Genomic DNA, 25,418 nt, shown 5'->3' with positions numbered 1-25,418 from the left:
ATGTTTGGGTGAATATTTTAGCCCGTAGATGGTTCAGTAATGGCTGAAATTGCCTATCCTTTATAATGGCGTGACCTTTCAATTAACCCGTGTGACCTCAAATGACCTCGGTTTGTCACCAAACTTTTTTGCGGCATTGGGCACAGGGGCTTGACCCACGTATTAAATGTGGTGACAATTGCTCCATAAATGGCAGAATTATTGCAGGTGGACAGACACACACATCTTGAAGTAGATTCCCTGGATACATCGCTCTGTATGTGAAAGTTCTTTTAATGCTTCTTTGATTTGACTTTTGCTAGAAGGAATGTTCTTGCTGCAGTGTGTCTAGTGCTGTATTGTGTTTTATATTATGTTTTTCATAACTAAACATGAGGTTTTGATAAAGAATGTGTGGATGTTTTGCTGCCATGATATATTTACACAGGATAATAATGAGTAGGATAATCTATCTTGCACTGATAACCACTTTAGTTTCTCAAGCATGACTACAGCTAGTTCTAAAGTCACAAAACAACACCATGCGGGCTGCTCGGTTTTGTATGATGTGTAATTTTTGTAATACTTCTGTTGCAACATGTGACAATAATGCTGGGCAATGGTCTTAATAGGACAGCACCAGAGCTTGTGTAATTTGTTTTGTTGATTTTTATTTTAAACTTTGATTATGACTTTTTAGTAATGTGATTGCTTTTGCCATTTTTGTACATCTTCTCTGTGCGTTTTCTCCGGTCTAGTTTACAGTCAGCTCATATACTATTCATTTTTACTCCCTCAATTTCTAACTGCAATTCTGGATTGAGTTTAATACTATGATTAGATCCCACAACCATTGCAACAGTTTTTGGAGTATTTCATGTACTACTTGCATAATTTTTACTCCCTCAGTCTCTAAAAGCAATTCTGGATTAAGTTTAATACTATGGTTAGATCCCACAAACACTGCAAGTTTTTGAAGTATTTCGTAAATCAGCTGATATCCATATGTCAATTTTATCACTTCCTTTAGTTTGTCATTTAAGACTGTTTCTTTATCGTATGTGTTGACGAGTAGAGAGTAGCATTGTGCGCATACATAATCATTTTAGCTTTATTAAGAACAAATGAAACAATGGTCCCAGGCAGCTGCCTTGTGGAACACCATGTTACAGTTTTATTTTTTTACTTTTTTTGATTATTAGTCATTTCAGTTTGTCCCACTTAGTCCTGAATACCCACAAATTTGACTTCAAAACTGCTAATTGTGAAAAAAGTAAATTAACAACATATTTTAAAAAAACAAAACATTTTAATCTAATTAGATCACAATTAAAAATAGAACATAATAAAGAAACAAAAATATAAAAATGTATAATAAAAATATAAATATAGCCTAGAACATATTTGCACGCTGTTCTTCACAGTACCCCAGATGTTTTGCATAAAAAGTTCAGTTAAACTGAAGCAGGGCAATAAAATTCCTGTGGTTAGTCCCCCTGTTTGAAAAAGGTGAACAAAATGATGTCTGTGTTATTTAAGTCCCATTAAAACAACCTTAAATTAGATTGGTGGAAGGGGGATATTATGAGCAATTTGATCTTAGCTCATGAAGATCGAGATAGGTAAACGTAACAAACACCAGGACTAACTTTACTATATTGCCAGATCTAAGCTTTGGATTTCAGTGTTTTACATGTTTTGCATTAAGTTTCAGTTTCAAAGAGGGAAGATGGGGGAGCAATTTACATTTGGCCAAACACACATTAAAACTGAGGTGATTTGCAACTGGATTTTCATAAAGCAGGTTATTTTTCCAAAGCAAACACAGGAACCCTGTTTTAATGAAAGTGAATGTGTTTGACTGTTTTCTGAATGCAAATCCTTTATCATTTTTACTGATTCACTGATACTTTTCACAATGTTTACTGTAGAATCCGCATATCACGTAACAGTAGTCTCTTATTACTACAAGAGGTGAAATTTGATATGAAAGCTTCAGTTCACTGTCCACTGCCTCCTCAACACTTTCTGTTCTTGACAGTTTAACTGCAACTGTAAAGTTTTAGTAATTGACCATGAAATATTAGTAACATTACATAACGTTAACATAATACAATACACCCAACAAAAGATATAAATAATTTTAGTTAAAAGTGGAAAAAATACTGGATATAAATAATCTTATTTTTAGTTTAAATAGCTGCAAAAACAGTGCACATTATGGACCAACTGAGTTTATATATATATATATATATATATATATGTCCCTGACAAAAGTCTTGTCGCTTATCCATTTTGTAGAAACAAAAGCTTATAACCTGACTTTAAATTAATCGATTGGTTTAGAAATGTCTCATATGAAAGCTAAAACCCTCCCAAATTATGCTCAGTATACTAAAATAAATTTGCTTCACTGAAGAAAGATTGATCATTTAATGAACACAGAAAGGTCAGATTTTGGCAAGACAAAAGTTTTGTCGCCTACTGAAAATTTAACAAATAATTTACTTCAAATACAAAAATATGTTGCATAACATCAGTGAATTAAGTAGTGGTGCTGTGAGATCCATACTTAATATCTTGTATGACTTCCATGAGCTTGAAGGACTGCATCCATGCGGTTCCACAATGATTCATACAATTTGTTGATGAAGTCATCAGGAATAGCAAAGAAAGCATCTTACATGCCTCCCAGAGTTCATAAAGATTCTTTGGTTTTGCCTTTCATGCTTCCTCTTTCATTCTACCCCAGACATGCTCAATGATGTTCATGTCTGGTGACTGGGCTGGCCAGTCCTGGAGCACCTTGATCTTCTTCGCCTTGATAAACTTTGATGTAGAGATAGAAGTAGAAGTCCTGCTGCAAAATTTGACCCCTTTTATGGTTGGGAATGTAAGCGGTAGCTAATACTTGATACTTGATATTTTAGGATATTGATATTGCCTTCCACCCTGCAAATGTCTCGCACACCCCCATACTGGATGTAACCCCAGACCATGATTTTTCCGCCACCAAACTTAACTGTTTTCTGGGTGAATCTTGGATCCATGCGGGCTCCAGTAGGTCTCCTACAATATTTGCAGCGGCTGTGATGTAATTCAACCAAGGATTCATCTGAGAAATCCACCTTCTGCCACTTTTCCAGTGTCCATCCTTTTATCAGGCTGTGGGCCTTGGCAAATGCCACACGTTTTTTAATTGCCTTTTGTTTAGTGCTGGTTTCTGTGCACTGATTCGACCATGGAGGCCATTTCAAGACAGAATTCTACAAACTGTTCTGGATGACACAGGGACTTCAGGTGACCAGGCCTGGTGGAGCTCTGCTGCAGTGGAAAAGGGGCTGGCCTTGGATTTTCAAATCAACAAACGGTCCTCCCGAGCATTTGTCTTGTGGGGTCTGCCGGACCTTGGCTTGTCAAAAACATCTCCAGTCATTTCAGATCTTTTTCTTATTTTTTGTACTTGATGCTGAGACACATTGAAGGTGTCAGCCACCTCAGCAGTGGATCTGGTCTTCAGCTTCTTGATAATTAATGCTTTGGTCTCAGAGTGGATCTTAGGCATGTTGTCAGAGGTCAAGTGGCAGTTGATGTGAAGGTCTGGTGTGCTGGGCTTCTTTTTATACACACCCACTAACTGATTGATCAGTAACTGACCACAGGTGAGGCTGTAATCTAGGATTGGGTGCATCATATGACAAGGCGACAAGACTTTTGTCTTGCCAAAATCTGACCTTTCTGTGTTCATTAAATGATCAATCTTTCTTCAGTGAAGCAAATTTATTTTAGTATATTGAGCATAATTTGGGAGGGTTTTAGCTTTCATATGAGACATTTCTCAAACCAATCGATTAATTTAAAGTCAGGTTATAAGCTTTTGTTTCTACAAAATGGATAAGCGACAAGACTTTTGTCAGGGACTGTATATATATATATATATTTTTTTTTTATCTTACTGAAGAGTTGCTTTTAATCTCTTTGCCAGCTGTTTTGCCAACCAAAAACATAACACTTTGGATAGAAGCCTTGTCCAACAATGGAACTTGGAGTTTTCTGACAGTCTAGGTTTCACCCCAAGCTCCTGTATGAGTCCACTGAACTGATGTGGTAGGCAAAAACGTGGCATTCCTCTAAAGGCCTTTGGTATGTCCTTACTGCTATTCTGCCCATGCAAAGAGACAAATGCCACTTTCTGAGCTTTATTTTCCTGCAGCGCCCCCATCAGGCAGGTAAGTGCAGCTTTAAATACAGGTGCAATTACTGTGCAGGGCTCGAACACATCAGGCCTCTGAGTTGCATGTTTTTCTATTCTTTTAAATTTATATTTTGGAAAATCTTCCAGGTTGTGAGGTCTTTGAGAGATGTAATCCTTTTGGTGTAAACATTTAACACTTTCCTTTTCACTCCACCAGTTTTTGTAAGCTCTCTTAGCCTCCAGACTCCACATAATGAGTATGATTCCTTGTGCTTCGATAACAGTGTCCCATTGACCATACAGCCAAGGCAGAGGTCCAACGTCAGCCACACGTATCCCGCACTCTGAGGGTACGCTCTGGGCCCACAGAGCTAGATGTACAGTGGCACCAAGCTCCCCTTGTAAAATGGAGGCCAACGCACACACTGCTGATATATGGACAGAGTCTTCAGATGAACATACAAGAAGTATGGGTCTTGGGACGTGAAGCCAACCTAAAACAAAATGGAAATAAAACAATGTTAAGGGGCCCATATCACGCTATTTTCTGATCTTTGTTACAATGTTGTTTCCTCATCACAAACTTGGAGTTAAGTTTTATTTCCATCACACATTTAACACACAAATCCTGCATATTTAAGATGAGTTTTTCTCTCAAACAGAAACACCCTCTTCCACCTTGTAGAAAAGAGAAAGAAATCCATGATTCCATACACCGTCACTAGAATCATTTCTATATTTTCAGCCCTGGGATTTCCAATCTCTACTGAGCTAAAAGGAACTATTAACTTGAAAACTACCACAAAATGACATCACAAGATGAACAGAGTATTTTGAGCTTTGGAGATGTAGACAGACTAATTATAAAGGATTACTTAAACAGGTTTTTGATGAGGTAACAACATTAAAAGATGGGTAAAAGCTCACAAGAGTCAATTTTGCCTAATATAGGACCTTTACACAATGTGGGTATTTTCATGTAACATATCTTTTTTAAGATTTTGTCTGATCCTAACCACAGTAAACCCATTAAAGAATGTCAGACACAAAAAAGAACCAGTCAATGTCTTGCCAAGGGACACAAAAGCAGTATGTGTAAAGATTTGAATCAAGGACCCTTAAGTGAATGAACAAATGCTTAATCCACCCCATTTTAATGTAAACCTTATGTGTTATTAAAAAAAAAAGTTTGCTTCTTTATAAATGCCCCTGGGCATCAACATTTGTGGCATATTTTCAATAATCCGATTGGCCAGACGTAATATTTTAATATGGTTTGGCGAGAATCAATTTATAAGAGCTGTTAAATGTACTTGCCTGCAGTACCCTTTTTGGTCAAACTGTGGAAGCACACGCTCAGCACAATCACTATGAGCACACAGACTATTGCAGTCACCACATAAACACCATATCTGCTCCGTGAATCTGAAACAAGCATTGATACAGATAAGGTTGCAATACTGTGAGAATTAAAACATAACTGTAAAAACAACATCCAAAAAAAAAAAAAAAAAAATCCCTAAAACCTACAGTTAGGGCACATAATTCTTCTCCCATAAAGAGCTGGCTCTGACTGCCATACCTGAATAAGTGAATAAGACAAATATTATAATACTATTTTTTTTTTATAACTGCTTAAAATATTGTAAAATAAAGAGATTTTTTTAAGGTTAAAATTATGTATAGATTAAAACAAAAACAGCTAGTCAACTCTATGAATTAACATTACCTGAACACAGGGCCTCTCCTCAGCTGACAATACTGATAGATGAAAAGTTGCTATTCCTTGTTCCTGTTAAGAATATAATTTTTTTTTTTACATATATTTTAAAATAAATGTAGTATAATGTGAAATATTATGAAATCCTTACCGTATTTAGTGAATGATTGTGTCCTGTTGGTTCACATGTAGTCTGACTCAGTTTACACAGCTGAACAGAGAATTTTGCAGCGACAGTGGAGTTGATATAAACAAATAGACCCTGCTTCTTTAGCTCAAAATCAGCCATCCAAGAAGACATTTCTAGAAACACATTTGTAGACCAGTTTTAAATGGATGAACTCGATATTAAAATATAGACTAGTGAAATACAACATATAGTTTCAGTTACCAGATGTAAAACTGCATGAAATATTCTGGCTGCCCTGTAATGACCACTGCACATAAAATAATGCACCATTATCAGCCACTTATAGTTTTATTGCACACATATATACATACATACATACACACACACACACACACACACACACACACACACACACACATATATATATATATATATATATTTTAATTTATTTAATTTATTTTTTATAGTAAATTATCATTTCTCCTCACCTGCACACACATTTGAGGGTGCTTGTCAACTGCTGAAATATCATACTCCTGTGCAAAAAGAAAGTTCATGCAGTTAAAAAGATGAGTTATTCTAGACAAACATTATAAGTCCATCAACATCCTAAAACCTACTCGTTTTAGTTCATGTACTTGTTCCACAAGAGAGAGGTCAAACACAACAGTGCAGTGGCCGTCATGTTTCCAACAGAGGGCAGTAGATATTTCTGTCTTAGAGGAACGACACCGAGATATCATTGTTAAACTGTTTGCAGATTCCAGTTTAACCTTCATAGTGCTCCAAAAATCATTAACATCTGAAATCAGTGATGAGAGTTAGATCACTACAATATTTACATCTGATGAAAATGTTAAAAAGACTTTAAAGAAAGCAAACATTAACTCATAGATAAGCAGTAAAAGAAACCAAAAATAGGTCAGTGAATGTAATTAGCTTTACAATGTACACTATACTGCTAGTCTTGATCACAGAATGATGTAACTGACAAAACCAAATCCTTCCCGCTCCTCCTATTGCGTCTATCATGAGAGGTGCCACACAGTCCACAAGCAGTTAAGAAACCCACATAAAATAAATGACAATCAAATCAAAAATGTGACCTAAGAAAACCCTGATTAGATTTTGCCATATGGCCTGACACTGTGTTGCCCACAAAGAACAGTCTTCAGTCATATCAGCCTAGAAATGAGGAAAATGGAAAAACATGATCTCAGCTGGGGATGCACTAATCCAGGTTTTCTGTCCTGATACGGATTTCAATCTATTACTGTTAGAATCAGTTGATAAATGATATTAACCGAGATCCAGTTGTGTTAGAAAACTGTTGTTTACCCTTCACATGACTACAGAACCACTTTTTTTGAGGAAAGCTCAAACCTTATGAGACATTTTAGGCCACAGTCAATTTGTAAATTGTCTTTATTACATCCAACGAAAGACCCGACCGGAATATTGACTGAACCAAGACTGTGTAACTGATACACAATCCAGCATTTTTTCAATACTGGTAACGATATTCAAAACCAATATCAGTGAAATTAATGTTTTTAAACACATTACCCTGGTGGTCAATAGCTAAAAACTTGTCTAGCCTAGTGTTAAAAAACACATGACTTGAATTACCTGGCACAGCTGAATCTGTGGAAGGGCACTTGAGACTTCGCCGGCAGTCAGTGTTGGTGCTATAAACCTGTGTAAGTGAGCAAGACAAAGAACAGCAAAATCAGTGTATTTTTTGACAATATATAAAAAAATAAATTAAAAATAGAAATCACCGTACCTCAACACAAAGACAAGATAACCAGTAAGGAACAGTAATAACAGCTGATTGAGACACAGTTGAATCAATCTAAAAGAAACGAAGTTGGTAAAAACAGAACGACACTTTCAGGTGGCATAGTATGTGGTGGAAAATGCAATAATATAAAAGCAGTGCTTACAAATACTTTAGGAGCAGCGTCTTGGCAAGAAATTAGTCTTTTGTAACATGTTCTGACATAAACATGGTTTCCCGGCTCCACATAGATGGTAACAGATTTCGAAGATTCATTTAAAGTAAAGTTAAACTCTGGAAGATCTAAAAATGTGAATAATAATAATAATGATGTGAATCACCACTGATACAAGACACCAAAGTCATTTAACAGCATGTCCATAAGCTGTATGGTACATCCCCAGAGCCATAGTCATAAAAAATAAGAGTTTTGCACCCTTACTCTAGTTGCACAGTGTTGTAAAACAGGGGTTCCCAAACTTTTCAGATCGCGACTGACAGTGTTAGGCTGCCTGTGGATTATCCAGTGTGGAGTGCATAGGTGTAAAGATCCAAATGAGTCTGTAAAATTTGCCATAATCCTCCTCTGCCCAGGTCCAAACAAAAAGTGTGTGCTCCACAGTGCTGCCTTAGACGTAAAGTGCGTATATGGGGAAAATTAAACTTGAAAGTTTAGATTCTTGTGACCTTTAAGCCATGCTATGATGTTATTACCTCATCAAAAACATACCCAGGGTTATATTTTATTTCATTTACATGTTTGAGTAATTCTTTATCATTAGTCTATCTACATCTCCAAAGCTCAAAATGCTCTCTTCCACCTTGTGATGTCATGAAGTGTTAATTTTCAAGTTGCCATCTTATTTTTACCTTTAGTTCAGTAGAGATGGGCAATTTCAGGGCTGAAATAATTAAAATTATTTTAGTGAAGGTGTAAGGAGTTTAAAAACATAGTGAAACATTTCCAGTATTGCCACATGACATCACAAGGTGGAAAAGAGTGTTTTTTGTTTGAGAAAAGAACTCATCCAGGAGTGTGCGCGTGTGTGTGTGTTAAACATGTGTGAATGAAACAAAACACAACTCCAGGTATGTTTTTGATGACGAAATAACATGGATGATAAAATAGCGTTGGGCCCTTTAACGCGGCTCTGGTTCATTTGTTTGCCCAGTTGGAGTGAACACACCTCAGACAGTCTTGTCCGTGGATCTGCGCACTGGACGGATTCACGAGCGGGAAAATAATAATCATCCTACTTTTACTCACATGGTAGTTACTGCGGTATTTTTAAGATAAAACAAAAAAAATATTGTATTAGCATAATATATCTGAAAAAAAAAACATAGACTGTATAAAGAAGAATAAAATATAGTGTAATATAAAGAATATAATATAGGCTACATTATATAGAGTATAATATAAAGAACAAGTCTATGGATCCATTTGGAATGACAAACTTACCTTTTGGACAGTGAAGCTACAAAAGAAAAGAAAATTAATTTTATTAAAAATTAATTGTAGGCCTAAACGGCTCAAGTTAGGCTAAGTATTTTATTGATGCAATAAAGCAGACACCATGTGTTGTTCTTGGCGTCCTTCCTGGTTATAAATCTTTAGTCTATTGCATAATTGCCTGCTGGGCTTACCTGTGTTAACCGAGGGCTTTCCAGAAGTAGATAAACCACGACAATAAATGCCAACGTGGTGCCAAGACGCATTTTGTCGCCGTCAAGCAAAGGTAAAAGATAGTCAAAAAAGAAAATTAGCGATCGTCCTCCACTAAACCCATAGTTCGCCTCTGTGCGCTGTACAATGGAAAGATACACCTGTGCTGACGCAAATCTACGCCAAGTCTCTCCCACTAGTTTAGTTTAGATAAGTTTTAGTTTAGTTTAGTGAAGCAGATACTTGGTCTGACCCGAGAAACAGTAACAGTCTCGCATGGTAAGAAACGATCTAAATGGGAGAGCCATGGCAGAAGAGAGTAAGTTGTAGAAAAAACAAAAAACCAACAAAAAAAGAAAACTCCGCTCCCAGCTCCGCCTCCCAGATTTAGAGAGAGAGAGAGAGAGAGAGAGAGAGAGAGAGAGAGAGAGAGAGAGAGAGAGAGAGAGAGAGAGAGAGAGAGAGGTAGGTAGATAGATAAATATATAGATAGAATAAAAGAAAGAAAAAGAGAGAGAGAGAGAGGGGTAGACGGTAGACAGATAGATAGAAAGAAAGAGAGAGAAGGAAAGAGAAAGAGGGTGAGAGAGAGAATGAATGAAACGTTATGGCTTTTGAGGATACGTGGAATTTAACGTAACGTTGTTTTATTTCACGCTGGCGTTTTAGCTCGTGGCCTGTCCTGTCCTGTCTAGTCATTTTCAAACAATCAATCTCTTATTGTTTAGAACGAATGATACATGTGAGAATTTCCATTCTTGCAGATAACCTGAACTAAGTTATAACTTATTTAGGCCTGCAAAAGATGCAACCAAAAAAATTGAAATGTTATATATCTAAATTCCCCTGTTGGATGATTAGACTATATAAAGTGCAGTAGCTAATCAAAAGCATGTGGGTTAAGACGTAGAATATTTTTTTCCATTTACCCTGGTGGGTAGTTGTGGTGACAGACCCGGTTTTTTTATGATCATACTAAAGCTTTCATTATACAGATTCAACACCTGGACCACAAAATGCCCACAGTATTGTGTGAGTGGTTCTCATGATGAGACTTATTTTGGTGGTACTTGTGTTAGGTGTTATAGTTATACATTTTGTTTTTGAGATTTGAGCTAGTTGTGTTAGTTCATAATGTAATTAAGTCTTTATTTATATAGCGCTTTTCACAGACATTTTTCTGTCCCCAAAGATGCTTTACAGAGCGCAATTCAGCATTATTCATTCAGCATTATTCATTCACTCTATACCCTGGTGATGGTAAGCTACTATTGTAGCCACAGCTGCCCTGGGGCATACTGACAGAAGCGCGGCTGCCATGCCAATCAGCGCCATCGGTCCCTCCGACCACCACCATCACTCACGCACACACACACACTTTCATACTAGGCAATGTGGGTGAGGTGTCTTGCCTAAGGACACATAATGATTGAATTGATTGTATTTAACTGACCTTGACTATCAACTGTTCTGGAGACCTATGTAGCATGTTTTTGGGTTGATGGGGGAAACCAGAGCACCCGGGGGAAACCAGAGCACCCGGAGGAAACCCATCCAGACATGGGGAGAAACATGCAAACTCCACAGAGAAAGGCCCGGGCGACCCGGGGATCGAACCCAGAACCTTCTTGCTGTGAGGCATGAGTGCTAGCCACTCAGCCCGTGCCATCTTCAATTAAAATAATCTATTGAGAAAAAATTTACTCGATGAGTTTGAAGGGTACAGATAGGAACCACAGTAACACCACACAACTCTGTTTAAAAACTTTTTTATTAAATGTCTATTTTTTTTATTAAGTTTTTATATAAAAATTTCTACAGCCAACAGTGAGACCAGCGTTTCAGTAAGTTCTCATTAACAACCATTGATAAATACATCAGTAAAAAGAATAGACATGATAAACACAAATGAACTACACATCTAAGTTTGTGCAGTTGGAGTGATTTAAGTCTGTGGAAGCCTGTGGACCATGGTACAAAATGTAAGTTAATAAATAATGGTTTGAATAGTATTGGCTACAGTTGTCTTTGTTTGTGCTCAACATGACTGGACAGTGAAGATTAAAATTTTGAAGTGCTGAATGCTCATAAATAACAATTCCTTGTTATATTAATGTTCATATAAAGTATTTCACTGCTCAAATGTGTAACCAGCAGAAGTTTTATAGGTTTTAGTATAGACAAATATATATTTAATTTCAATTTTGCTGGTCAGAACAGATTTAACCTGCTTTGTATTTTATTTTCAATTACCTTTTTTGTTTATCCTGATCGTGCAAAGTTTAGTCTAGTTTTATGCTGGTTTCTATTTATTTACTCTTTCCAACATATAGTTTTATTCTGGTTTATATCTGAATTTGCACCAATTTTGACCTTAGTTTGAGAATCATTGGTACACTCCACCCCTGTATTTGTTTCATATTACCATCTAAACAGAACATTAATGAAATCATGATTTTCAACAGACTTGTTTTATCATTAACACCTTATTTTTCTCTTAATTACAATATTTTACATGCCTGATTTAAAATAGTTTAGTGTGCATCATAAAATGAGTTTTGGGGCCATTATAGTGAACAGAACTTCCCATAATCCTTTTGGTCTAGTGATGTCAGGCTGGATCTTCCTATTGACACACTAAATTAACCCACTATATAATAATGATAACCGGATTCCTCTGTGTGTTCAGTCACTATCACTGGTCTCACTGCTAGGGTCGCCCTGCACCTTGCTGCGATGTTGCATAGCTCGATGGTACGCCACTTGCACAGACTTGCGGATATTGGATTTTCGGCCCTCCAGCATCTTCTCTTTGTCCAGGTCTTGATCCACTCCAAGTGGTACAAGTTTGGAGCGAGGGAGCCACTGCCTGTTGAATATCAAAGAAAAAAACATCTTTGATACAGTCATTTTTTTCATAGTAAGGTAAGTACAACATTACATTATTTTATTTCATTTGATATGATTCGATACGACATATATTTCAAATCAATTCCATACAGTTCAATAAAAAATAAACGCTAAATCATGGATGTGATACTAAAAGTTCATATGAAACACAAACATTTTAATCATCAAAACAGTGAAAATGTCAAATGTGTTGCATAAATGAGTTTCCTTCCTCTGATCAAGCAACAAAACTGTAGATCCATAACAAAAAAATATACCAAGAAATAAACTTGGCGATATATTGATACAACAGCCCCCGATAGCGATACTGAACCATCACATTAAACAATATGATATATTGATAATTTGATATTTTTGCACAGCCCTAATACTTGTACTTGTGTTTTCCTTCATCTACACATCTTTAACTCATGAATCCTACATATTTATGCCGAGTTCATCTCTCAAACAGAATCACCTTTTGAGGTCATGTGGCAATACAGGAAGTGCTCCACTGTCTTCTTAAACTCCACACATTTTCATGAGAATAATATGGATTATTTCAGACCTGGAATTGTCAACCTCTACATAACTAAAAAAAAAGGTAAAAGGTAGCCGTTAACTTGAAAACTATCACTTCATGACATGACAAGATGGTGATGTAGACAGACACAATGAACAGGGTTACTCATACCAGGAATTGTGTTTTGTTTCATTCACACATGTATGTTTTTGAGGAGGTAGCAACATTATAATATGTTTTATAATATAGGACCTTTAAATCTAGATTAACAGTGGATTATTACTAGAGACGCATAAACCCACTAAAATGATTTGCAAACCTTTAGTAAAACAAGTCATAAACACACAACAACTTTTGAACTGAAGAAACACAACACTACGACTGAAGAAACGTGTACACAACACGACGGAAGTCTTAAAGAGATCAAACACTGTCCTCATAGACATGATTTCACAACCGTTTTGAACAACCTACATGTATTATTTGAGTAAGAATGAGGTCACTGTTGTCATCATATTTCAGGGGTAGAGCAGCACATACACTATAAGACTGCATACTAAATGTTTTCCTTGTCACCTCTCAGTAAAACCACATTTGCCCTAGATTTTTTTTCCGCTAAATGACAGGGCCTGAATCCTGTTCAGCTTCCTGTCAACAGCCACAGAGAAAGAGTGCTTAAACAACCATTTGTTAAACACAGAGAAACAAAATGCTGAGTACTAACCAACAAAACTAAATTATGTTTTCCTATTTCCTATGACAAGAACAGATGAACAATGAACTGAGCAAATGTGATTTTAGCCTGCGCTACCAGTCAACATATGGACAGGCCCTCTCATTCAATGCTTTTTTCCCTTTATTTTACTTTCTAAATTTTCTATACATACCGAAGACATTAAATATATCAAGTAATATTTCTACTTTATATTCAAATGCTCAGTGTAGACACCCTTTGCTTTCTCAAAAATATTTAGTACTTATTTAACTACTGTTACTAAATAAATAGAAAAGCACACATTGCATGAGAAGATGTGTGCAAATATTTGACTGGTGCTGTTTAAACATCCTCAAATCACACCCTCTAATTCAATATTTTTTTTTATTACTTTCTACATTTTAGATACATATGGAAGATATCAAATATATGAAGCAGAATATATGGAATTATGTCAAGAAAAGAAGTTAAATATCTCTGTCTCTCTCTCTCATATATACACACACACATATATATACACACACATATACACATATATATATATATATATATATATATTAGTGCTGTCATGCGATTAAAAAAAAATTAGAGATTAATTAATTATAATCTGTAATTAATTAATCTAATTAATCTCTTTTTACCTAAAAATTGCTGAGAAAAGCCTTCAATTTGAGGTATTTTCATCTAAATTCATTATTACATTATTGTGGCAGATCAAAAGACTGATATAGAACAAAAACAAAGTGACTTTATAAAGTCATTTATTGTTTAACAAACTTTAACAGATGCAGTCACTTACATTCCACAGTATCATCATTATTATTACTATTACTAATCTGCAGTGTTGGGAAGGTTACTTTTAAAATGTATTCCCTTACAGATTACAGATCCCAAAATGTAGTTTGTAACATAATCCATTAAATTACTTAAAGTGAGTAATGTAATCTGAATACTTTGGATTACTTGATATTGTCATGCGTTTTAAAACTACATAGAAGTAGCAACCGCATCCTGAAAATTCTTGTTTGTTCTCTTCAAATTGGCTGTTGAGGCAAAGTCTCCATGAATAAACAACTGTTTGTTGTAAAGTAGCAAAAACAAGGAAATCTGAACATAAAATGTTTTGTCTGCTTAAAGACAATAAAAAGCCCAGTCTTTTCTTAACCATATTAAAAATATTATTGATAGAGAAATGCTTTATATATGAGATCACTGGTTTTAGTCCTAGTTTAGACCTGCTTTAGTCCTACTTTAGTCCTGGTTTTAATCCTGGTGTTAGTTCTGGTTTAGTCCTGGTTTAGACCTGGTTTTAGTTCTGGTTTTAGTTCTGGTTTTAGTTCTGGTTTTAGTTCTGGTTTTAGTTCTGGTTTTAGTCCTGGTTTTAGTCCTGGTTTAGTCCTGGTTTAGTCCTGGTTTAGACCTGGTTTAGACCTGGTTTTAGTTCTGGTTTTAGTTCTGGTTTAGTCCTAGACTGGGTTAGTCCTGGTTTTAGTCTTGGTGTTAGTTCTGGTTTAGAGGCTCACAGAAGGAAGTGCGGTTTATGCAGCGTACGCCAGAAAACACGGTTCACATGCGGCGCACGGGAGGACAGCGGTGTCCGCGCAGTAACTATGGAAGGAGACGTGGCCCCGCCTCAGGTTGATGACGATGATGAAGGTGTGTGTTTGTGTGTGTGTGTTTGTGTGCGCGTCCCCTCATGTGGCAGGTCACTATAGGACAGTAGTGCAGATTTCATGAGCCTACGCAGGTTGTTTTCATCAGTGCCAGTAGCTCCGGTTTGACATTTAAGTTGTAGGCGATTTTATATTTGTAATTTTTTTTATATATCTCACGTCGGGAGAAGAATTTCCAAGACACGAACGCGTTTTTACCTGTGCGCCGCTGCCTCTGTTCTACTCGCTCTTTGACCTCGTCCATTCTGTGACTGACGCTGCCAACGTTAACATGACATTTACATCACTTTTACTGCGAGTAATCTGTGTAGGTTTCCGGCAATGAGTGGAATTACCGAAATAAAAAAATAAATAAATGTGTTTTTTTTTTTTTTAAACAGATTTTATAATAAAGCAACTCGCATTCAGAAACAGTAAAGTTAGAGATAAAAAATGAGATTAACGCGATTAAAAAACATAACGCGCTAAATATGACTGTAATTAATTAATCGCAATTAACGCGATAATTTGACACCCCTAATGTGTGTGTGTGTGTGTGTATATATATATATATATATATTATATATATATATATATATATATATATATATATATATATATATATATATATATATTAGAGCCCGACCGATATTATCGGCCAATATGGGTACCTGGAGACATATCGGCTATCGGCCGATATGCTTGCTGATATGGGGCTCGATAATATTTGCCAATTTCTACATATGTGGGCTAGTAATGTCTGTTTACCAGAGTGACGTCACTTCACTCGCGTGTGTTTGTTTACACCCGCAGCGATGTGCAACACTGAGATTATATTCTTTTTCGGACAATCGGTTTGAGTCTGGATTAAAAGGACATTTATTAGTGCAGACTTGTGATGTGAGGAGGAGCGTGTGTGAGCGGTGAGTGTTGGAAATACATCGACTTTGAAGCTAGTTTAGGTTTTGTTAGCGGTTAGCTGCTGTAGCTCCCACACATAAACAGGCTGTTTTCTATTGGTCTATTGTAAAGTGACTACATTGGCCGTATATTTGTTACTGGACCAGCATTGATATGTAAATGAGCTGTGAATAGACATTTATGCATAGAATTAATTACCGCCGTGCGCACGTTTTTACGGCTAAAGGTTAATAGCGATAGTTTACTAGCTAGGAGTTATGGGTCGGTCGCGATAGAGCGGCTCTTAGAGCCGGCTCTTTGAAGCGAACAACGGAAGCATGTTTCTTATTGGGAGCCGTGTTTTCTCTTTTTCTCACTTTTTCTCTTCATGCCGCATGTAGACCCGTAGTTTGACAGCAGCAGCGGCTGAAAACGAAACTTTCAGAAATCTGCGTGTGCATAGGAAAAAAAAAAAAAAAAAAGTGCATATTTGGCTGCAGTTCAGCATAAAATGAATAAATCAGGACTAAACTTGGGCTTGAGTGAAGGGGCGAGATAGAAACCGAGTCCCGACACTCAGTCCTGGTTCAGTTCTGGTTTAGTCCTGCTTGCAACAAAACCATCTCAAGAGTCGCTTGGGAGCCGAAAGAGCCAGTTGCTTTAGTGAGCCGAGCCGGTTCTCCAAAAAAACAAAAAAACAAAAACTGGAATACCCATCACTAGCAGTGACAGTAACAGTAGCTAGAATGTGATGCAAAAATTCCATTAGGCCAATCTACTGTATGTAAATATGATGTAAAGAGTCAAAATAACAATAAATGTTGCCTAAATAAACCCAATTTAGAAGCCACTAGAGCCAAACCTAAGTTCTTTAATCAATTCAAGATTTACAGTGAATTTTTACATCACTAAATATATCGGCGATTATATCGGCTATCGGCAGCTCCAACTACCATTATATCGGTTTCATATCGGTCACAACAAAATCCATATCGGTCGGGCTCTATATATATATATATATATATATATGTATATACACACATATATATATACACACACACACACACATACACACATGTATGTATGTGTGTGTGTATGCGTGTATGTGTGTGTGTATGCGTGTGTGTGTGTGTGTATGCGTGTGTGTGTGTGCGACCGGATCTCCGGACATGGAGACTAGCTCTGGGGACATGGGGAAGGAGCCTGAGCTTGTGCGGGAGGTTGAGCGTTACCGACTAGATATAGTCGGCCTCACCTCCACGCACAGTTTGCGCTCTGGAACCCAACTCCTTGAGAGGGGCTGGACTCTCCATTTCTCTGGCGTTGGCCGTGGGGAGCCGCGGCGAGCTGGTGTGGGCCAGCTCATTGCCCCACAGCTCAGCCGCCTTGTGTTGGAGTTCACCCCGGTGAACGAGAGGGTCGCGTCCCTGCGCCTTTGGGTCGGGGACAGGTCTCTCACTGTGGTGTCGGCCTAGGGGCCGAACAGCAGTGCAGAGTACCCGGCCTTCTTGGAGTCCCTGGGAGGGGTACTAGACAGTGCACCGACCGGGGACTCCGTTGTTCTACTGGATGACTTCAACGCCCACGTGAGCAATGACAGTGACACTTGGGGAGGGGTGATTGGGAGGAACGGCCTTACTGATCTGAACCTGAGCGGTGTTTTGTTATTGGACTTTTGTGCTAGTCACGGTTTGTCCATAACGAACACCAAGTTCGAGCACAAGGGTGTCCATAAGTGCATGTGGCACCAGGACACCCTAGGCCGGAGGTCGATGATCGACTTTGTAGTTGTGTCATCTGAACTCCGGCCGCGTGTCTTGGACACTCAGGTGAAGAGAGGGGCTGAGCTGTCAACTGATAACGTCTGGCGGAGCCCTCTGTCAGAGGGGCTTTCAACACGCACCTCCGGGAGGACTTCTCCTGGATTCTGGGGGAGGCTGGAGATATGGAGTCAGAGTGGGCTTCATTCTCGGCCTCTATTGTCCATGCGGCCGCTCGTAGCTGTGGGCGTAAGGTCTGTGGTGCCTGTCGCGGCGGCAATCCCCGAACCCGGTGGTGGACACTGGAAGTAAGGGATGCCGTCAAGCTGAAGAAGGAGTCCTATCGGGCCTTACTGGCTCGTGGGACTCCTGAGGCAGCTGATGGGTACCGGCGGGCCAAGCGTGCTGCAGCCTCGTGCAGTTTGCGAAGGCAAAAACTCGGAGCTGGGAGGAGTTCGGGGAGGCCATGGAGGAGGACTATAGGACGGCCTCAAAGAGATTCTGGCAAACTGTCTGGTGCCTCAGGAGGGGGAAGCAGTCCTTTACCAACACTGTTTACAGTGCGGGGGGAGAGCTGTTGCCCTCAACTGGGGACGTTGTCCGGTGGTGGAAGGAATACTTTGAGGATCTCCTCAATCCCACCGTCACGTCTTCCAGGGAGGAAGCTGAGGCTGGGGACTCGGAGGCGGACTCGGACTCGTCCATCACACTGGCTGAAGTCACTGAGGTGGTTGGCAAGCTCCTTGGTGGCAAGGCTCCGGGTGTGGACGAGATCCGTCCTGAGTATCTTAAGTCTCTGGGGACAGTGCCTCTGGACTGGCAAACCGGGGTGGTGGTCCCTCTGTATAAGAAGGGGGACCGGAGGGTGTGTTCCAACTACAGGGGAATCACACTCCTCAGCCTTCCTGGTAAGGTCTATGCCAGGGGGAGGAGAATCCGGCCGATAGTCGAACCTCAGATCCAGGAGGAGCAATGTGGTTTTCGTCCTGGCCGTGGAGCACTGGACCAGCTCTACACTCTCCATAGGGTGCTCGAGGGTTCATGGGAATTTGCCGAACCAGTCCACATGTGCTTTGTGGAGGAGATCAAGTATCTCGGGGTCTTGTTCACGAGTGAGGGAAGGACGGAACGTGAGATTGACAGGCGGATCGGTGCAGCGTCTGCAGTGATGCAGTCTCTGTATGTGAAAAGGGAGCTGAGCCGAAAGGCGAAGCTCTCGATTTACCGGTCAGTCTTCGTTCCTACTCTCACCTATGGTCATGAGCTCTGGGTAATGACCGAAAGGACAAGATCGTGGATACAAGAGCTCGAAATGAGTTTCCTTTGCAGGGTGGCTGGGCGCTCCCTTAGAGATAGGGTGAGGAGCTCAGTCACATGGGAGGAGCTCGGAGTAGAGCTGCTGCTCCTCCACATCGAGAGAAGCCAGCTGAGGTGGCTCGGGCATCTGTTCCGGATGCCTCCTGGACGCCTCCCTTGGGAGTTGTTCCGGGCATGTCCCACCGGGAGGAGGCCCTGGGGAAGACCCAGGACAAGCTGGAGGGACTATGTCTCTCGGCTGGCCTGGGAACGCCTCAGGAACCCCCGGAGGAGCTGGAGGACGTGTCTGGAGTGAAGGAAGTCTGGGAGTCCCTGCTTAGACTGCTGCCCCTGCGACCCGGCCCCGGATAAATGGAAGAAAATGAATGTATGTATGTATGTATGTATGTATGTATGTATGTATGTATGTATGTATGTATGTATGTATGTATATATGTATGTATGTATATGTATATATATGTGTATATGTATGTATGTATGTATGTATGTATGTATGTATGTATGTATGTATGTATGTGTGTGTGTGTGTGTGTATATATATATATATATATATATATATAAATAATTGATACTTTGAGGATTTGAATATAAAATATATAAACCATATTTCAATTCAATTTGATTTATACAGGATGCATTTAAAAACTCAATGAGCTACATAACACTCAACATCTTAGATTAGAAGAAATTGTAATAACAAAAAAAATTAAATCTGAAATTACATTTTTTTATATAGTTCAATGTTTTTATCTAAGTAGGCTGTAGCAAAATGATTTTAATCATACTAAAATAGGATGAACTTATTAAACAATGTGCTCCTCCTATTTCTTTATATTAAGCATGAGTTGTCCACTATCACATGACCTGTCCCTCTGCTCCAAACCTGTTTAGTGAGACAGAAAACTCTGAGTTGTCTGTCTCAAGGGAGATTATCCTAGAGTTAAGTGAGCTTCCTTTGTGAAACAGGGCCTTTGGCCTTTTGTTGACCCTGAAACAGATTCAGTGTTTTCAGTTTCACAAAGAGAGTACCGTATTTTCTGGACGAAAGAGCGCACCTGTATAAAAGCCGCATCCGCTCTGTTTTTAAAAATAACGATATACAAGCCGCACCAGGCTATAAGCCGCAGATATCTATGTTGAAAAATTTGATATTTACTGCATGTTCAGAACGATTTTGTACTGTAAATGTACATGTATGTACCTGAACAGATTCTTTAAACAGTGCCTTTTAACACGGCAACAACTTTGCTAATTAAAACGGAACAGAACCAAGAGAAAATAACCGGTATTTATTTACCTTAATTTCTCTTGTGTTTGAAACCACAAGTCACTTTAATCATCTTCGCTGAAACCCATGAAGTCCTCTTCTTCAGTTTCGGAGTTGAACAACCTCAGAAGCGCTTCGTCACATCTGTCTCCATCAGTTTCGCTCTCCGTGCCACTGTCATCCTCCGGTGAAGTTGGCTCTGAAGGGACGCCATTCTTTTCGCATAGAAGTCCAGCCTTTCGGAACCCCTTGGTGATGGTGGATTCTTTCACAGCACTCCACGCTGTTAGGATCCACTGACAGACATCAGAAAAGGATGCTTTTCGCATGCGGCCAGTTTTTGTGAATGACTTTTCACCACTTGTCATCCAAGTCTCCCACTCAACCCGGAGAGCGGCTTTAAATGCCCTGATTCACACTGATGTCAAGTGGCTGCAAATACTTTGTTGTACCTCCAGGAATCACAGCTGGAATGGAGTTTGTTTTCTTGATCGCTGCTTTCACAGAATCTGTGATGTGGGCCCTCATGCTATCCAAAACAAGCAGTGCTTTTTTCTGGTGAAAAAATCCTCCCGAGCGCTTGCCGTAGCACTCCGTTAACCATTCCTTCATTAGGCCTTCCATCATCCACCCTTTGGTATTAACTTTGACCACAATGCCTTTCGGAAGTTGTTCTTTCGGCATAGTTATCCGCTTAAAAATCACCATTGGAGGAAGTTTTTGTCCGGATGCCGTGCATGCCAGAACGCAGGTGAAGTGCGTTCTCTCGTGGCCTGTTGTTTTCAACAACACGGATGATGCACCTGTCTTGTTAACAGTCCTGGTTAGAGGCAGATCAAACGTCAAAGGTACTTCATCCATATTTATGATGTCGTCTGGTCTGATGGAGTTTTCTTGTATCTTTGTTTCAACGAATTTGTGGAAATTTTCAACTTTTTCCTGATAGTCAGCGGGGAGTTGCTGACAGAGAGTGGTCCGTGCCCTAATGGACAGGTTTTTACGTCTCATAAATCGGAAACACACCATGACGGCCCAGCTTTAAAATCTTCAAAATTCATTTCGCGGGCAATTGTTTTGGCTTTCAGTCGGATCTGTACAGTGGATACACCTTGGCCACCTGCTCTCTGTGTGTTCACCCAGTCCTCCAGGACATTTTCAAGTTCAGGCCACCTGCTTTTATGTCCTCTGAAAGCCTTTTTTGACTTTTGGCATTGTATGAGCTCTTCACGCTGACGCCTCCATCGTCTCACCATAGATTCATTGATGCTAAGCTTGCGTGCAGCAGCGCGGTTTCCTTCCTGGATAGCAAGATCGATGGCCTTCAGCTTAAAACGTGCATCATACGAACTTCTTCGTGCCATTTCCATGATGAAGGGGCGAGGATTTTAAAATAATTACCAGTTGGTAATTTCTCGTGCGTGTTCTATCTGCTGAAGAAAAAGTACCGTATTCTTCTTTGCATTGATTTTTCGTCTATTTTATTTTTTATTCTAATTCCAGTTAGAGCGCCCCTAGCGGTGGAAGAAAAATCCACAGAATAGCCGCACCTTTATTTAAAGGTTGTATAGAGGATTTTCCAAGGAACGAGAAATCCAGCGACTGTTTGTCCTTTTTCAAATGTTGCGCATGCGTGAAACCACCCCCCCTCCCCTACAGCTCCCTACGTAGAAACGCCTTCTCCCACCTCCTCTTTACGCCAGAAACAGGTTTGTTTACAGCCGGTGCGCTGCACATGACTTGTAAACAAGTAACTACAGTGTTGGTTAGACAAGGCGGAGAAGTGAGGAATGGGGGGAGCGGGTGTGCGGACATTTCGTTCGCGGACGAGAAGTGAGGAGCAGGGAGAAGAGCGGAGCAGGGAGAGAGGAGAGGAGAGAGGAGAGGGGAGCGGTGCACGGAGATTCCGTGCCCGGAGAAGTGAGGAGCAGGGGGAAGAGCGGAACGGGCAGCGGGGACAGGAGCAGGAAAGGGGTGCAGAGAAGGGTGCGCGGAGATTCAGTGCGAATGAACTAGCTACAACACGCAGCAGCAAGCGGACTCTTTCTTTGCCTTGAAAATTACGTTTTCAGACATAGGATATCGCTTTCGTGTCCTGAAAAACGTTTGACTAGCTCTTGGAAATAAAGTAAGTTTTCATAATAAGCAGAAGTGACCTGTCCAGGAGTAATTTGGCGACCAATGCGTCAGTCTTTAGACCCTGCGTCTGCTTCAGTCGCGCCATCGCTGGAATGAATCTTCAAGAATCACCTTAGTTTGGCTTCGCTGCTTTTCCCCTTGTCTTCTTCTTTCAGCGACCTCAAAAACGGACTTTCTTTTGCGGCTAACTGCTCCTGGATTCTTGTCTGCCATTGCAACAAACTTTGTGCTAACTGCGAGGAAGATATAGGTAAAAAAAAGCCGCTAAGAACTGTTGCGTTGGTGGAGTAAACAGCGTCTGTGCGTCTTGCGTCTGTGGACTGCGTGACAGGCGTACGTAAACCACGTACCGGCGGCGCGCAGGCAAGTCAGTTACGCTAGAAACGTAGGGAGATTGATTGACAGCCTGTCAGCTAACAGATAACGAGGCAGTGTCGTTATCTATTGGCAAATGTTTAGCTGGCCCCACCACGTCCAGAGTTGATGAATTTTTATTCTCTTTTTTTTTTGTCATCATAATTACAAGGCTACTGCACCTCTATAATGCTATCATTGACAACTTGAAACAAAAAAAACAAAAACAAAAATCCTCCATACAACCTTTAAGCCTCATGGTTCAAAATCTAGGGAAAAAGTAGCGGATTTTCGTCCAGAAAATACGGTAACCATGACCTAAACCATGATTTTATTCCTCTAACCCTGAGTTTAACCAGAGCCTGCTCCAGGAGGAGAGCTCTGCAAAATTATGTACACAATGTGCTACTCTACATTTCTTTTATATTAATCCTGACTGTCACATGACTTCCTGTCCCTGTAAATGGAAGCCTTCTCTGGTTTACCGTTGTTATGGTGAATCGTCTTTTCTGGGATTCATTGATAGGAAACCCTCAGTTTTGCAGAGGGCACCAGACTATCATTGAGGCTTCTGAGGTTTCAAATAAGACATGTTCTGTGCATATAAATGGAGAATGAGCAAACCCTTATTCTGTTTAAAGCACTAGCAACCCAGATTAATTTGTGATCATAGCTTCTTTTCCAAACCAGTAGGAGTGCATTCTACATATCCTGTCTTTTACTTTAAACTCACATACCAGGTTCTTTTGTTGTCAAAGAACAGGACCAGGAACAGGTGCTCCCGGGCCTCCTGGGTCATCTGTTCTCCCAATTTGAGCACATCCAATGGAGGTACAGGGATTGGGACACCTCGATGGAAAACACCCTCCCGTGGCATCTTTGGGTCAATTATCTGTAAAAATGCATTAATGGTTTAGAGACAAAATAAACATCAGGTTTATTCATTAGTTTTAGGCATTGTACCAGGGCTGGGTAAGACGGATAGCCTCTGCACTTGGCCCACACTAGGTCCAAAGCTTCTAGTGAAGAATAATCATCAGAAGTCATCCAGCAGGAAGACCTTGCCCGACCTCGTACTACTGAAAGAAGGCAAAAACTGGTTTGTACAGTGAACTGTTTTTTTTCCACATACGTGTGAAAACATTTAAAGGTGTAAATTAGTACACATTAATAAACAGTTTACATGCAATTTTCTTCAGTTACTCTATTTTAAGTTATTACAGATGGTGCATACAATGAGTAACGCTGCGTGATCCTCCAACAGAATAGGAATCGTTTTCAGTGCCTGATGTTTCCTCACTGCTGTCCTCTTGAAAGGCAGAGCGGGGGAAGGATGCCTTTCCTCTTCCCTGCTTAGAAGGGGTTGTACTGTAACAAAAAAACAAACAAAACAAAGACAGTCAGTATAATATGGGTGTTTGTGAAGACGAAACATCACTTAAATATATCTGGGGCAGACCTCGTTCTGTCAGAGGCAGCGCTGCTGCTGCTGCTGGTGGTGGACTCAGAGTCAGAGCTGGACCGTGGGAGGCAGCGCTCGTTTCTATACACTCTGAAGCTCTCAGTCACTGGCTGGTTTCCACCATCAAAACCATTACTGGGCAATCCTGGGTAAAGAATAAATGTGAGATAATTATTATGTGTGTCAAAAGATGTCCTGTTTAAACTCACAACAGTCATATCCAGCTTGATCAAATAAATAAACATTATTACCAGGAAGTAGGTCATCATTGTCGCTGTCGCTGTCTGAGCTGGAGCTGCTGTGGGGGCTGCGCGGTCTCTTCCTGGGTCTGGATGGTGAAAGCAGAGGCAGTTGAGGAGGTCCGATTGAACTTGGGCTCACACCTGTCCCAGCGTAGCCTGCATCACGGTTCTTTGGAGGTCGCCCTGGTCTTTTAGGAGGCCCAGCCATTCTTGGGTTTTTCTTGGAGAAGAGAACAGATGTCCGCCGACCCACCTCTGGAGCTAAAATACATGAATGAAGCAAATATTCTTGGTGATAAACCAATACATACCAACATTAGATTACGTTGAGATGGTAATATAAATTGTATCTTTATTTCTTTAACACAACAATCTAGTCTTTGAAGAGATTCACTACCTCTTCTATAATCCATATTTACTTTTTATTTTAACAATTTTACATTAAATTCCTTGTAATAGTACATCTTTATCTTTTACAATATCAGTAATGGCTTCCTCGTTATTGTTTATTTTGGAGTTTGAATACAGACCTTTTCCTCCAATCTCCTGACTACTGCTCTCCCCGCCTTCATCATGGTGTCCTCCTCCAGATGCATGATGGGTAAGAGAGCCTCGTTCACCTCCTCCTAAAGAGTCTCGACCTCCCAAAAGTGAGCCCCCTTCCCTCTGGGCCAGCTTCCTCTTTATGACACTGATTTCTTTTCTCAGTGCTTTGGCACGCCGGGATTGGC

General features: G+C 39.9%; 2 protein-coding genes across 4 annotated transcripts in view; both read right to left on the bottom strand.

Moving 5' to 3' along the window:
• Positions 1-2,419: 2,419 nt before the first annotated feature.
• On the bottom strand, positions 2,420-9,819 carry LOC110158068 (interleukin-17 receptor E). 2 transcript variants are annotated; one of them, XM_020922495.2, is made up of 13 exons: positions 9,452-9,819; positions 9,267-9,282; positions 7,971-8,107; positions 7,811-7,879; positions 7,654-7,720; positions 6,645-6,826; positions 6,513-6,560; positions 6,286-6,331; positions 6,046-6,197; positions 5,904-5,966; positions 5,705-5,756; positions 5,492-5,599; positions 2,420-4,668 (listed from the first exon to the last, which is right to left on the bottom strand). In XM_020922495.2, exons 1-13 carry the CDS (start codon positions 9,521-9,523, stop codon positions 3,932-3,934), a joined length of 1,749 nt encoding a protein of 582 aa, XP_020778154.2. In that variant the 5' UTR covers positions 9,524-9,819; the 3' UTR covers positions 2,420-3,931. The 2 variants fall into 2 exon arrangements, 1 of the variants encoding a protein (XP_020778154.2); XR_008633733.1 differs by lacking the exon at positions 5,705-5,756 and having other exon boundaries at positions 4,529-4,668; positions 9,452-9,818.
• A 1,404-nt stretch (positions 9,820-11,223) lies between these two features.
• brpf1 (bromodomain and PHD finger containing, 1) overlaps positions 11,224-25,418 on the bottom strand; it is a 20,441-nt gene continuing 6,246 nt past the window's right edge. The window contains exons 10-16 of one of the 2 annotated variants that reach the window (XM_020922379.2): positions 25,218-25,418; positions 24,697-24,948; positions 24,443-24,590; positions 24,218-24,351; positions 23,947-24,059; positions 23,721-23,875; positions 11,224-12,339 (exon numbers count right to left, since the gene is read on the bottom strand). The exon at positions 25,218-25,418 is cut by the window's right edge and continues 102 nt beyond it. In XM_020922379.2, coding sequence (XP_020778038.2) covers positions 12,156-12,339; positions 23,721-23,875; positions 23,947-24,059; positions 24,218-24,351; positions 24,443-24,590; positions 24,697-24,948; positions 25,218-25,418 — 1,187 coding nt within the window. In that variant the 3' untranslated portion in view covers positions 11,224-12,155. Of the gene's footprint in view, positions 12,340-23,720; positions 23,876-23,946; positions 24,063-24,217; positions 24,352-24,442; positions 24,591-24,696; positions 24,949-25,217 lie in introns of both variants that reach the window. The other variant, XM_020922378.2, reaches the window with a different exon arrangement.

The sequence above is a fragment of the Boleophthalmus pectinirostris genome, unplaced genomic scaffold, assembly GCF_026225935.1.
Source record: "Boleophthalmus pectinirostris isolate CB_2022bp ecotype Guang Dong unplaced genomic scaffold, ASM2622593v1 HiC_scaffold_8, whole genome shotgun sequence".
NCBI lineage: Eukaryota > Metazoa > Chordata > Actinopteri > Gobiiformes > Gobiidae > Boleophthalmus > Boleophthalmus pectinirostris.
The sequence above is the reverse complement of the archived record's forward strand: the minus strand, read 5'-3'. Positions and strand labels throughout refer to the sequence as shown.

Coding starts and splice junctions, on each gene's coding strand:
- LOC110158068 (XM_020922495.2), bottom strand. CDS start 9,523: ATGCGTCTTGGCACCACGTTGGCATTTATTGTCGTGGTTTATCTACTT. Junction 7,880..7,970: donor ACGCTGCTCCTAAAGTATTT/GTAAGCACTGCT, acceptor CGTTTCTTTTAG/ATTGATTCAACTGTGTCTCA. Junction 6,827..7,653: donor CACAGATTCAGCTGTGCCAG/GTAATTCAAGTC, acceptor CACTGATTTCAG/ATGTTAATGATTTTTGGAGC.